Source organism: Crinia signifera, chromosome 7 (genome assembly GCF_055691185.1).
Source record: "Crinia signifera chromosome 7, ASM5569118v1, whole genome shotgun sequence".
NCBI classification, from domain to species: Eukaryota; Metazoa; Chordata; class Amphibia; order Anura; family Myobatrachidae; genus Crinia; species Crinia signifera.
The window spans coordinates 135,728,212-135,740,904 of record NC_139223.1 but is presented as its reverse complement, the minus strand read 5'-3'; the positions used below and the strand labels follow the sequence as shown (position 1 = coordinate 135,740,904).

Below are 12,693 nucleotides of genomic sequence, written 5' to 3'. Positions count from 1 at the left end.
AATATTATAAAAAGGGACATCCATTATTGGGCAAAATAGTATTCCTCTTATGGTGTGTACACACAGGGGCAATTGCCGTGCTATGCGAGTCCCGATGCGATCAGATCGCATCGGGACTCGCATCGCACAGCATGCATGGAGGGGCACAATTTAGACTATATAGTGCAGAGCTGCACTATATAGTCTTGGCTGCCCTCTCTATCTGGCTGCCGATTTGCGCTCACACGGGAGCGTGCATCGGCAGCGCATCAGGCTTGCAAGCCCTTAAAAAGCATGCGATTTGCATGCGATATGGCTTCCGATGTTGACTATATAGTCAACATCGGAAGCCATATCTCACCGTCTGTACACACCATTACACCACACACAGATACACTAAACTTAAAAATATGACAAGCACTGCAGAAATGGCACTGATACCATCTTCCTGGAAAATTGTGCATGCCCATAAACTCTGGCACAGTGCCAAAATCTACTTGGTATGTTCACATGTACTGAGACTGAGCATGGGCCACCTTCTCTATTGAACTGCCTCTGCTGGGGCTGACACAGATAATGAATGACAAACACCCAAAAGTGGGGCCTACAGATTTTTGCCTATTTTCTAAGCAATCTGACTAGATCTGACTAGATTGCTTAGAAATGAAGCACAAATCACTGTGTATTTAGGGCCCATAGTGGTAGTGTTACGCATGCTTGAAATATCTAGTCATCGTCTGTGTTCTCTCTGTGACAGTGATGGATCATTCAGCACACATCACTGGTGCAGTGCTGTGTGCTGAGCAATCCGTGCTGAGCGATCAGTGCGATGCTAGATCACTCAGTGCAAAGCTTCCATCACCCTGTGTTTAGGCTCCATCAGTGTCAGACTGGAAGGGTAAGGGTCCATCGGGGGTGTCCAACACGTGATATCACGGTGGACGGAACCGACATGTGATATCATTATGGAGCAGATGTCATGACGTCAGTCCATCCTGTGAGACCCATGGGGGCTCTTCTCCCCCCCGCTCCCAGCAATCGTGCTGCTGCTGCTCCCGGCTCCCTCCCTCCCTCCTGCTTTGCTGATGCTCCCCCGCTCAGTCTCCCAGCCAGGTGCCTGTGGCTGCTCCCGGCTCAGCATGTGTGCTTCACTCGCCCGGTGGGGGACCATGCAACCAGCCAGACCCCGCCCTCCTCAAAAAGTGGTCCGGGGCCTACCGGGGAATCACTTGGTCCCCCTCTGGGCCTTTATGAGCATGGGCCCCATCATTTTGGGAAGGATTAAGAGAGCTGAAACAGATATCCTACATTCAGATCCATGTTACACTTGTTATTACAAAATCCAGATTTTCCACAGGACTTGCCAGATAATGATGTTTTATGCAATATATACAATGTTGTTTCAATACAAAGTCATATTAATTTACTTTATGTTAATGTAATAATAATGAGTCAAATAACCACGAATAACATTAATCATACACAAAGGAATGCAATATGTAATACCATTTACTTTACTATTTAACAAAAAGGAAAAATCTACAAAATGCTGGTTCAACAAAGGAGGGACTGGAGCTCCAAGGCCGAGATGTATTAAGGGCCTAATTCAGGACTGTTCACTAGGCTGCGTGTATTCACAGCCTAGCGAGCAGGTAACCGAATTCAGACATGCCATATGAACAGTGAGGCCCTGTGTTCATCTTCCAATTGATGAGACAAAAACTGTCCATTTGTACCCCGGTCTTACACTCGGAGTTGCCCGTTCCTGGATCTGCTCAGCTCTTGGCTACTTTTGTCTGACTGCCATATTAAAAATGAAATGTTGAGCAATAGTTTTCATGCTAACCATAAGCTTAACGAAACATTCCCTACCGCCATCAGACAGCAACAATTTAAGGAACATCCAGATCAATGGTGGATAGAACTTCCAAATCTTATTTTGTTCCCCATAAAAACTTATTTACTTTTCATAGGCCGAAAGAACAATAAAAAAAAAACTGTAGACAGCGCTTATCAAGCAATGAAAACACTATGGAGTACGTCTTGACTTTATTCCGCTTTGATAAAAATATTTCCGATGCACAAAAGACTAATCGAAGCATAAAAGACACAGATACATTCTGTCCTCAATACTTTACAGATGAATAACTTAACTTTATCTTGGAGAGAATATCCCTTGCAAGGTCAAACGTAATGCGCACAAACACCTAGAAATAATGTGTTTTTTTATCCATTTTAGATTGGGCAGCAAGAAGATAGAACCTCATAAACTGCTCTTGTACAGGAAGGCAAAGGTACATAGCAGAAAGGAATCATATTACGCTTTTTAGTGCATCAGTACTCAATATTTCCCAGAGACTTAAAAGAGCAAAGTGTGGCAAAAGCCCAGTCTCAGCAGCTTTATGTAGCAGAATGGTAGAATGTGACTGTGTGATTTATAATGAGAAAAGGTATCTGCAACACACAATTTTCTACCTAGCTGCAAATAATAATTCAAAGTGATGTCCTTTGCAGATAAAAGACCTTTTGTGTGTTAGGCCTACGAGGTAAAGTGATCGTGATAAATGTCATACCAGCGCAGGTAACGGCTTTACAAACCATTAAGATTAGCTGGGCCTTTCTTCAATGATAACAGTAGCCAAGCTTTGACTCTACGTGGTAATAATATTGCGCTACTGATAAATGCCACAACCGGCAGAGGTGTTTATCATCCCTGCTTCAGAAATGCTGACTAAAAGTTACCACATGTTGACTGTTTTTTCCCCATTATTTTCTTGTTTTACAATAGATTCTAAATGTACAGTTACGAAACAATGAAAATCAGCAAAACGCTGCAGTTTTATTAAAGTGTGGCTGTCTCCTATACACAGCGCAGACAGTCCTTATTATTTATTTATTTACAGTTTCTTATGTAGCGCAGCATATTCCATTGCGCTTTACAACAACCACAGCGATTAAACAAACTGGGTAGAAACAAACCGACATACTGTAAGAGGTAGGAGGGCCCTGCACGCAAGCTTACAATCCTTATGTGCCTCGAGCCGCAGTGAAGTCACTTGTGAAAAGTAATGCATTCAAATTTTTGCAATCTCCTGAAGTCAGATGTTTCTACTGTATCAAACTATATGTCCTTGAAGGGTATGTGTGGCTGTCTTTATCTCTTTGGAACTGATGGTGGATATTGCAGGTGTAGTGTGCAGTCCTCCATTATTCTATTATTACTAATGATGACCTTCTCATGATTATTGTCCAAGGTACAACTTGCCTGCCTCTATGAGTGCAAATAAGTACTGTACAGTACTATAAGGGCCTACATAGTTCAAGCTTCCTAAATTATGCAGAATTATTCTCAGTTGAAGTCGGCACCGATATATTAATATTGACTTCCAAAAGGTAAAGACATCTACTATGAGCTACATTACACAGGGGAGGGATCTTTGGAGCCCTATCCAGCAACATGGACTGTACGCACCAATAAGAAAGTAGTGAAGAAGATTTTGATTGGGCAAAGTCATTGTAATATGTTAATGCAACATCTGCTGTAATCTGTCCAGATGTGCCCATCGGTGCTCCCCGGCAAATCTCTAATACACCACTTGTGCCACTCATTATTTGAATAATCCTAGGACTGCTCAGAATGTCAATTGTAAGTCACCAGAGCCATTACAACTGCATGCAAAGACGAAGATGGTGGCTGCCATGAAACCGTCCTGACAGGTCTGCATTTGAGTAGCCAACCCCCCCGTTACCTCCCAAAAGGACTGCTATTACCAGAGGCACTGCAACCGAAAGGGAATCCAGATGTTTCACAGACAATGTCTAGGTAGACGGTCTTTAGGTCAAGGATTAAAGGGCTTTGAAGGACAATCTTTAGGTCAACACCAAAACGTCAATATCAAATTTTTGGCTGGCAACATTGAAAAAAGGTGGACATGCACTAGGTCACCAATGACAAAAAGTTCACACAAGCAAAAGGTTGGCATGGCAATGGTCAACACATACAAAGTTTGACATGAGTTATTCATGATTTCTTTTCACCATTTTTGGATATATTAATGCTGTAACATCCATGTGGATTCCCATTGGAAATGTTAATGTGGGCCGAAGCATAGCGAGCGTACAGGTTACACTAATTGGAGGTCCAAGTGTTCAGGTGCCGACATTGATAACCCAAAAACACCTGAAAAACCCATGTCAACCTTTTTTCTTGTGTCAAGCTTTTGTCATTGTCGACCTTTTGTCAGTGCTGACCTGCATGTTGACCTTTTGGTGTGGACCTATTAAATGCCTAAATAGACATGGTATGTGAGCTAATCCACACCCTATCACAAGTGTAGCCAGCTAAGTCCCAGGTACGGCTTGTACTTCCCCCACACTCCGGCCTAACAGTTGATGATCGCTGATCACTAACTGCGGTTAGTTGGCAAACCTGGTTGCTGCAGCTGCAGAGTGACACTGAGAGGTTCCCCCTTGTGTCTTTCCTTCTCCTCTGTCCACAGTAATGGAAGTAGGGGGGATGATGGTGGAGGAAGAGGAGCCTTGGAATCAATTTGGCTTGTGGAGGTCCCCACAACCTGGTTGCCCCCAGGGTCCTCACCAGCCTTAATCATGCCCTGGTTTGCCCCCTACGACAGATTGTGTTGTCAAGCAAACATTGATTATTATTCTTTTTTTTATTGTAATATAATTAGCGCAGAGTTTCTCAATATTTCTTCTGGCTTTGCACCATTTTCATTACACGAGAAAGGTAAAATATATATATATATATATATATATATATATATATATATATATATATATATATATATATATATATATATATATATATATAAAAATACAGCCTGATCACACCTGTTAAAATCTTCTTTATACATCTGCTGCATAAAAAAATAAAAATTAATTATATAAAATTAAGGAAAATGTTTACTTTCTGTTGTGAAATTATTTTAGACAAATAATAACAAGCTTACAGACTGAACCATATGTTTCCACAATGTAATCCGATGAAAAGGTATATCCATGGGTGTACAGCCCTCCTGCCTGAGGGGTGATTTTACGGCACATTAAAAAATGTTATCAGATTTATGAAGTCATTGTTGCAAGCAGGTTCTGGCACACAATTTGCACAGTGGGCTCTTGGAGGAAGATTTATATTGTTCAAGTGCCAAAGTGGAAGGTGTCTTGTTTAATGGTTAAACAGCATTTTTCTCGCTGTTGTGGATCATATGCTGCTCTCGTTGTGATTGGCATGGAATTTTTGGCAAAATCCTGGCAATCAGTGTGTTTTGGTATAGTAAATATATACACAAGGACATGTGAAGAGCAAACTCTAGCAAGTGATGTTGCTTCTGTTTGGGGAGTACGGCTTAATTGCTGCTCTTAATGTCCTATTAAGTGACTGAGTAAATTCCAGCTGCGAGCCTGTGATAAATCATTTTATGTTCAGCAAGTGGGACTTTCTCTGTAAAATGAAAAGATTCGATACTGAGCCCTTTTTTCTTATTAAACCAAAGGAATTCTTTAATGTTAAAAAAAAAAATTTGCACATTTGTCCATAGTAAAGTATAGGACAGAATTGTTTGCAGATGCTTTACATGGTTTGTCCACCTTCAGATGATTTATACATGTTAGCTTGTATACGCCACCCTTTGACTTTTACTGTATTCGCTGCTTTTTATCTTAAGCTGCCACCTGTGCTTTCTAGCCTCGCAATTACATCATCCTGCTGAGTTGTTTATTAACTTCTGCCTTAGGATGTAACACAAATCTGCATTTTGTATACAATGCTATCCAATCAAAACGAAACAAATTTTATATACTTTCATAGATAAAAATCATAGAAGAAGCTACAAAATTAATGCATTTACTAAAAGTACAGAAGAAGTTAATATGCTATGGGACTTGTGTAATAACTTGTGTAATAATGGGCCAGATGTATCAAGCTTCAAAAAGTGATAAAATGGAGAGTGATAAACAGCCAGCAAATCAGCTCCTATCTGCCATGCTACAGGCTGGGTTTGAAACTGAAAGGTTGGAGCTGATTGGCTGGCTGGCTGTCTATCACTCTCTATTTTATCACTTTTTGAAGCTTGTTACAGTTCATCTGTAACCTGTGATAGTAGCAATAATTAGTATGGCAATACAAGGATCCTTTGCATTTTAAGTGATTGCCACTATAAAATTATAGGCACCAGTTACTACATCTCACATACTGTTGCATTCGCCCAAGGGCGTAACTACCATAGGTGCAACGGGTGCAGTTGCTATGGGGCCCAGAGCTGAAGGGGGCCCATCTTTACTGCCTAATTAGAATGTTTTACATACATTTATCACCATCAGTCGCTACATAGGGGGCCCTTACAAACTTTTGCTATGGGGCCAATGAATATCTAGTTACGCCACTGCATTCGCCTCTGTATATTTAGTAAAAGTTACACAAGGGTACATTTAAGCCAATTATTTAAAATCATCTGAAGGTGGTAATCTTCAACTGACTAGAATTTAGATATGGTCAAGATGTTCAGCTGTTCAGACTATGGGCCAGATTCTCTAAGCTTCAAAAGTGATAAAATAGAAAGTGATAAACAGCCAGCCAATCAGCTCCTAACTGACATTTTTCAAACACAGTCTGTGACATGGCAGGTAGGAGCTGATTGGCTGGCTGTTTATCACTCTCTATTTTATCACTTTTGAAGCTTAGATAATCTGGTCCCAAATGTTAAAATGGGAGAGTAGCTTCGATCATGGAATGGATATTGGTGTCAATTGAGGTGTATTCACACACAGCAGTCTCAAAGGGTGACAGAGAATAGTGCACAATATAAAAGATAGACAGTAAGGGGTACTAAGTACTAAGATGGTTCTACTGAAAATGGGATGTTGACCATAGCAAATTCCCAAATACCTGCACCCACAGGCATCCCTGTTGATATTACTCTCGACCAATGGTTTATTTATTTTATTTATTAACAGTTTCTTATATAGCGCACACATATTCTGCAGCATTTTACAGAGAGTATTTGAACATTCACATCAGTCCCTGCCCCAGTGGAGCTAACACTCTATATTCCCTACCACATGTACATGCACACACAGACATTCTAGGGTTAATTTTGTTGGGAGCCAATTAGCCTACCAGCATATTTTTGGATTGTGGGAGAAAACCGGAGTACCTGGAGAAAACCCAGGCAAGTACGGGGAGAATATACAAACTCCGAAAAGATATAGCCATGGTGGGAATTGAACCCATGACCTCAGCACTGTGAGGCTGTACTGCTAACCAATACACCATCTGTACTGCCAATGGCTCTCAACCTCTGTCCTCAGGTCTCCCTGCAGGTACACTCATTATTCACTGACACATTTTAAAAGATCCACAGGTGGGGCTAATTATTTCACTTATGATAATGGGTGGGACGCTCTATGTGAAAAATACAGTAAAATCCCTGATATTGGGTTTTTACCGCATTTTGATATGCAGGAAAACTTGCACAGGGGGTTTTCGATGTGGGGGGTATCGCCAGCAAACGCTGTCGATACCCAATAGAAGCCTAACACAATCACTTTAGTTCCATGCGCTGTCATCAGACCACTCAAGTGGCCATTGTCATGTTATGTTTGCTGCACAATCTGGAGCTTGGTAAATTCAGTATTTTAGCAGCCCCATAGAAACTTATGAAGGCTACTTTTGCAATTAAAAAGAAGGATCACATTTTTTTATTCTCCATTTACATTGAAATGTGCAGGTGTAGTTCTTACCAAACTCTTCTCTTATGTCTACCTCAGAAATCCAGGACAGTGATCTGCAACTGAAAGCAATGAGGGACCTTGTGAAGCAGCTGCCACCATGTAGCCATGACACAATGAAAGTTCTTTTTAAACATCTGAGAAAGTAAGTTGGTAGATTTATATCTGCACTTTTGTTTAGTGTTTTTAACTAACTAGTCTGTGACAAATTTCTAAAATATACTCTGGAGAGCATCGCACTCGCATACCAGTCCTCAGCATCCATCGATTGCTCTACTACCGAGTCTATAAGCAGCAGCAGGTTCCAATCAAAGTGTGGCTCAGCTCCATTACCTCACAGGGCCACACTCTAATTGGACCCTGCTGTGGGCCACTTTGAAGGGAAATGAAAAAATCAACACATGATTCAAGTAATGATTTTAGTCCCTCCTAAACATCTTTGCAAATTTGTTTTAACTCCTTCCTGCTGGAACAAGTTAAAATACCAACACCTTCCACAATGCTAGAATCTTTGGTCAACAGTACAAGCCCAGGTTGGCCATTGGAGTTACCAGACGGGCCTTAGGCCCAGGTGGACCCAGACATCATTCTCGTACTTTATGGAGTATGTAATTGTGTGTTTGTAATACAACAATGTGTACTACTGTATGTTTTGACTGGGTCCTTATAGCTAAGTTTCCCAGTGAGTCACTTTCCAGTCCGACACTGTGACAGGAATCACACCCATAGGAAATTATTGGTCTGAGGAAAGAAAACACTCTGAAATCTTCACAACTTAAACATATTACAAATAACCTGTAGCCACTGCAGTGTTATCCCAAAACGACACATACAGTACTGTAATAATGAGAAAATGTCACTATATAATATATAGATATTATTTACTGTATCTAAATGTACAGTACAGTACTGGCTATGTTTGTTTGCTATGTTCACCATGTATGGTACTGCCTACATTTTGTGGGTCCTTATAAAGACAATAAATAATAATAATAATAATAATAATAATAATAATAATAATAATTATTATTATTATTATTATTATTATTATTATTAAAATAGTACATATTTTTAACCAATCTTTTCATTAAACATTTCCTCTTTTTTACCCAGACCTAAGGGCCTTATGCAGCCCTGTTTGCTAGGCCTCATATACTCGCAGCCTAGCGAACACACCACCGCGAGTGTGTTTTTTCCTCCGTTCATGGATAAATTTAAGTCTATACAGCCCCTGTCCCATGCAGGAATCGACGTGCCTGCATTCCCCGGGGAACGCCCAATGTTTTTATTGGGATGCCCATAAAATGCCCCATAGAAGCCTATGGGCTTCTACCGCAACCCATCGCCACCCCGCATGACCCCTCGCCGTCCCGCACCGACCCCCGCCGCCCCGCACCGACCCCCACTCATCTGTGTCCGGGCAGCACAGAGCTGTGCTGCCTAGACCTGTGACCTCCTCCTCCTCCCTTCACTGTAATCCTCTTCCGGGTACAGGGAGGAGGAAAGCCCGGCGCAGCAGAATCAGCGCCGGATAAGGGAGGGGGGAGCCGCCGGGTCCCTGTGGGACCCACTGTCTCCCACCGCAAAGGACAGCTCTTAACGCAAGAGCTGTCCTTTGCAATAATTATCGCATATGTTAGTGCATATGCGATAATTATGAATGTGATGGGCGGTGAAGGGGGCGGAGCTGCTGTGCAGATGTTAGAGCATCCCCCCCAAAGTGTCTGGTACTTTATAACGAGCCAATCATCTCCTGACTGTCCCTTTTTAAACCCAGCCTGTAACTTAACAGTCAGGTAGCAGGATGCACTAAGCGAATAATGCGGTTAAAAATGCATTATGAGGGTTTTTACCACATTTTGATATGCAGGAAAACCTGCACGCAGGGTTTTTGCTGCAGTAGGGTATTGCCAGCAAAAGCTTTAAGAAGCCCATAGTTAAGGGTATCGCCAGCAAAAGCGATACGTGGCGCTGCCCTGCACAGGCCCCCACGGACCCCAGCCAACCCCTTCTCACTAGTGGCCTACTCCTCCCTACACTGTACATCCTCTTTCGGGTACAGAGAGGAGGAGGAGAGCAAGCCTCGCAGCAGCAGCCGGGTAAGAGAGGAGGGGGAGCCGCTGGGAAGCCACCGGGAACCCACTGCACATCGCCGCCGCAACACAAAGGACAAGAGCTGTGAAAGCAAGAGCTGTCATTTGCAATAATTATCACATACAGGGCGAGATTCAGCAAGCTGAAAATGCCGTAAAAACACAGTTTTCGGGGTTTTTACCGCATTTTCATATGCAGCAAAGCCCCATTGCTGGGGCTTCGCTGCGGGGGGTTACGCCAGTTCCTATTTGGCGTAACCCCATGGAAGCCTATGGGCTTCCCTTCGCGTCCCCCGCTGCCCCGCGCGCCCCCCGCCGATCCGCGCCGCACCCCCTTACCTGTGTCCGGGCAGCCTCCTGCTGTGCTGCCCGGACCATTGATCTCCTCCTGCCTGCACCACTTCTGAGTGCAGGGAGGAGGAACCGGAGCCCTTACAGCCGTGTAAGGGTTCCGGCAGGGAGGAGGGGACCCGGTGCACATCGCCGGGCATCGCTTTTGTGTTAATAATCGCATATGTTACTGCATATGCGATTATTAAGTATGCGAATGCCGGCGATGTGCACCGGGTATTATTGCTGAATCTCGCCCACAGTATGTTAGTGATAATTATCAATGCAGTAGCCGGTGATGTGTGGCGGAGAGGGGCTGCGGATGTTAGTGCATCCCACACAAAAGCTGATTGGCAAGTGATAAAGTACCAGGCACTTTATCACTTCTCCTCCCTTATCACTGCTTCATACATCTACCCCATTGTCACAGTAGGGAAGAGATTGTACTTCTATTGTTGGTCCATTCCCCGTCAACTGCTTATGTTTCGTTAATTAAATATTTCAATTTGCATTTCCTGTAAATGCTTAGAATAGTCAAACATTGATTACACAATTTCACAATAATAATTGATTGCAATATTTCTACAACAATTATGTTGGATGTGTGTCAGCTAGAACATATAATAAGAAATATTTAATTTATTGATTAAGTCTTCATATATCGACATTGCGTAAGCACTGCACTTACAAGATGTCTTTTAGATGTCAATTTTATTACTTACCCTGTTATATTAATGTATCACTAATCCATATAAATACATAGATACAAACATACATTTGCATATTTACTGTCCCTTCCTTTTTATTGCAAACTTTATATTGCACACGTCATTTGGTAGATTAATGCAGTAAAAATTGCTTGTTTTTATTTCACTGTTTCCCAATGTAAACTCTTTGAAATACATATGGTAGGAATTAAATATTCATGTTATCATGTTATCTATAGTGAGATAAGCTAATAGCGCTGTCACATTAATTGATAACAAATAAACAGCTCTTGGCACTGGTAAATACTTCACACCTCTCCTAGTAATAGTGTCAATATCTCTTACCATTACCTCTGCTGCAGGTAAATATGATTTCAGTCACTGTAAATATACCATTTTCAGGCTGGTTAGAAAGCTTCATAAAACACTAATGCCAGGCTGTTAGCATGTGAAATCACGCTGTGACATTACTTATCGAAAGTAACATTACCTGAAGGGATTTGGTCTCTTCTGCTTTCAAGAGAGAATTTAAAGTGTTTCCCGAAACATCAGCTCATTGAGTTTTAAAGAGAAACATGTGATTTCCTGTGATTGATGAAAATGTACTAACGGGGCCTACACACGAGGCGAATTCAGGGCATTGTCTCAGTGATCTAACTAGATTGTTTGGAAAATGCCCTTATATCGCTCCATGTATAGGGGCCATAGCGATGCGTGGTTCCGTGCATCGCTGTCACCCAGAGATTAATATCCAGCATGCTGGATAAATCTAGTAATATCACTGGGCAGGGCCAGTGTTCTCTGGTGAGATATTACTAGGTTTCTGACAGATCGCTCAGCGCACAGCGCTGACACATGGCTGTTTGCTGAGCGATCTTGCTGAGTGTTCTCAGCTATCTTGCATCTCTCATAACACTCAGCAAATCTCCCCATGTGTAGGCTCCTTGCGATGCAGCATCCTTCACAGATCAGATAAGTTATTGAACTTATATGTAGCCTTATGGACGCACGGCCGTGGATAGACATTATTGTTTGCAATTGCAGTTCACAGCTCAATGTCTACCCTTTGTGTTTTCATTTTTTTTTTGTTATTATATTGTGTTACCATTACCTTCCTCTGCCACAGCCCCATCACATTCCTTTGCTTCATCATCACATCAGTCTCCCTGTCCCATCACCTTCCATCACAGCCTGCCTCAGTGCAGATGGGATAATGTGCACTGACATGACCTACTGTATGGCGTCAATCCACCAAGCCACCAGCTGTAGGTGCACACTCAGCCTGGGATGCATCAGGAAAGAGCCTGACTACAAGAGAGATGCGCTGTGCTTGTACGGTGCCTTCTGAAGTTTTCTGCACCTGGAGCTCACGCTCCCCAGGACCGTCCTCGCTGCACCTCTGATCTCCACCACTATTTCTTTTTTACCCAAGCAGGCAGGAGTTGGGTGTAGCATGATTGACTGCTCGAGTGCAAAGTTCTCAAATGACACTGATATAGAGAGGCGGCAGCCAACAACTCCCCTGTAAGAACAATGTTATTATGCCACTCATTCAGTGTTTTAATTATAGAAACATAGAATTTGACGGCAGATAAGAACCACTTGGCCCATCTAGTCTGCCCCCTTTTCAAACATGTTACCTCAACCCATCTTTGATCCTTATGTTTTTGTAAGGATATCAATATGACTATCCCAAGCATGTTTAAATTGTTCTACTGTATTTGCCTCTACCACCTCTGATGGGAGGCTATTCCACTTATCCACTTATCCTCTACTTATTGGTACCCTACTTGTTGGTACCCTAGGATAGCCTAATGGTAAAAGACATGCATCAACCA

At 42.3% G+C, this 12,693-nt stretch overlaps 1 protein-coding gene across 1 annotated transcript in view; it reads left to right on the top strand.

The window, feature by feature from the left end:
* Positions 1-12,693, top strand: part of ARHGAP15 (Rho GTPase activating protein 15) — a 579,674-nt gene that overhangs the window by 534,043 nt on the left and 32,938 nt on the right. Inside the window, exon 14 of the mRNA XM_083153856.1 lies at positions 7,765-7,870. Within this exon, the coding sequence (XP_083009982.1) occupies positions 7,765-7,870 (106 nt within the window). The remainder of the gene's footprint in view (positions 1-7,764; positions 7,871-12,693) is intronic.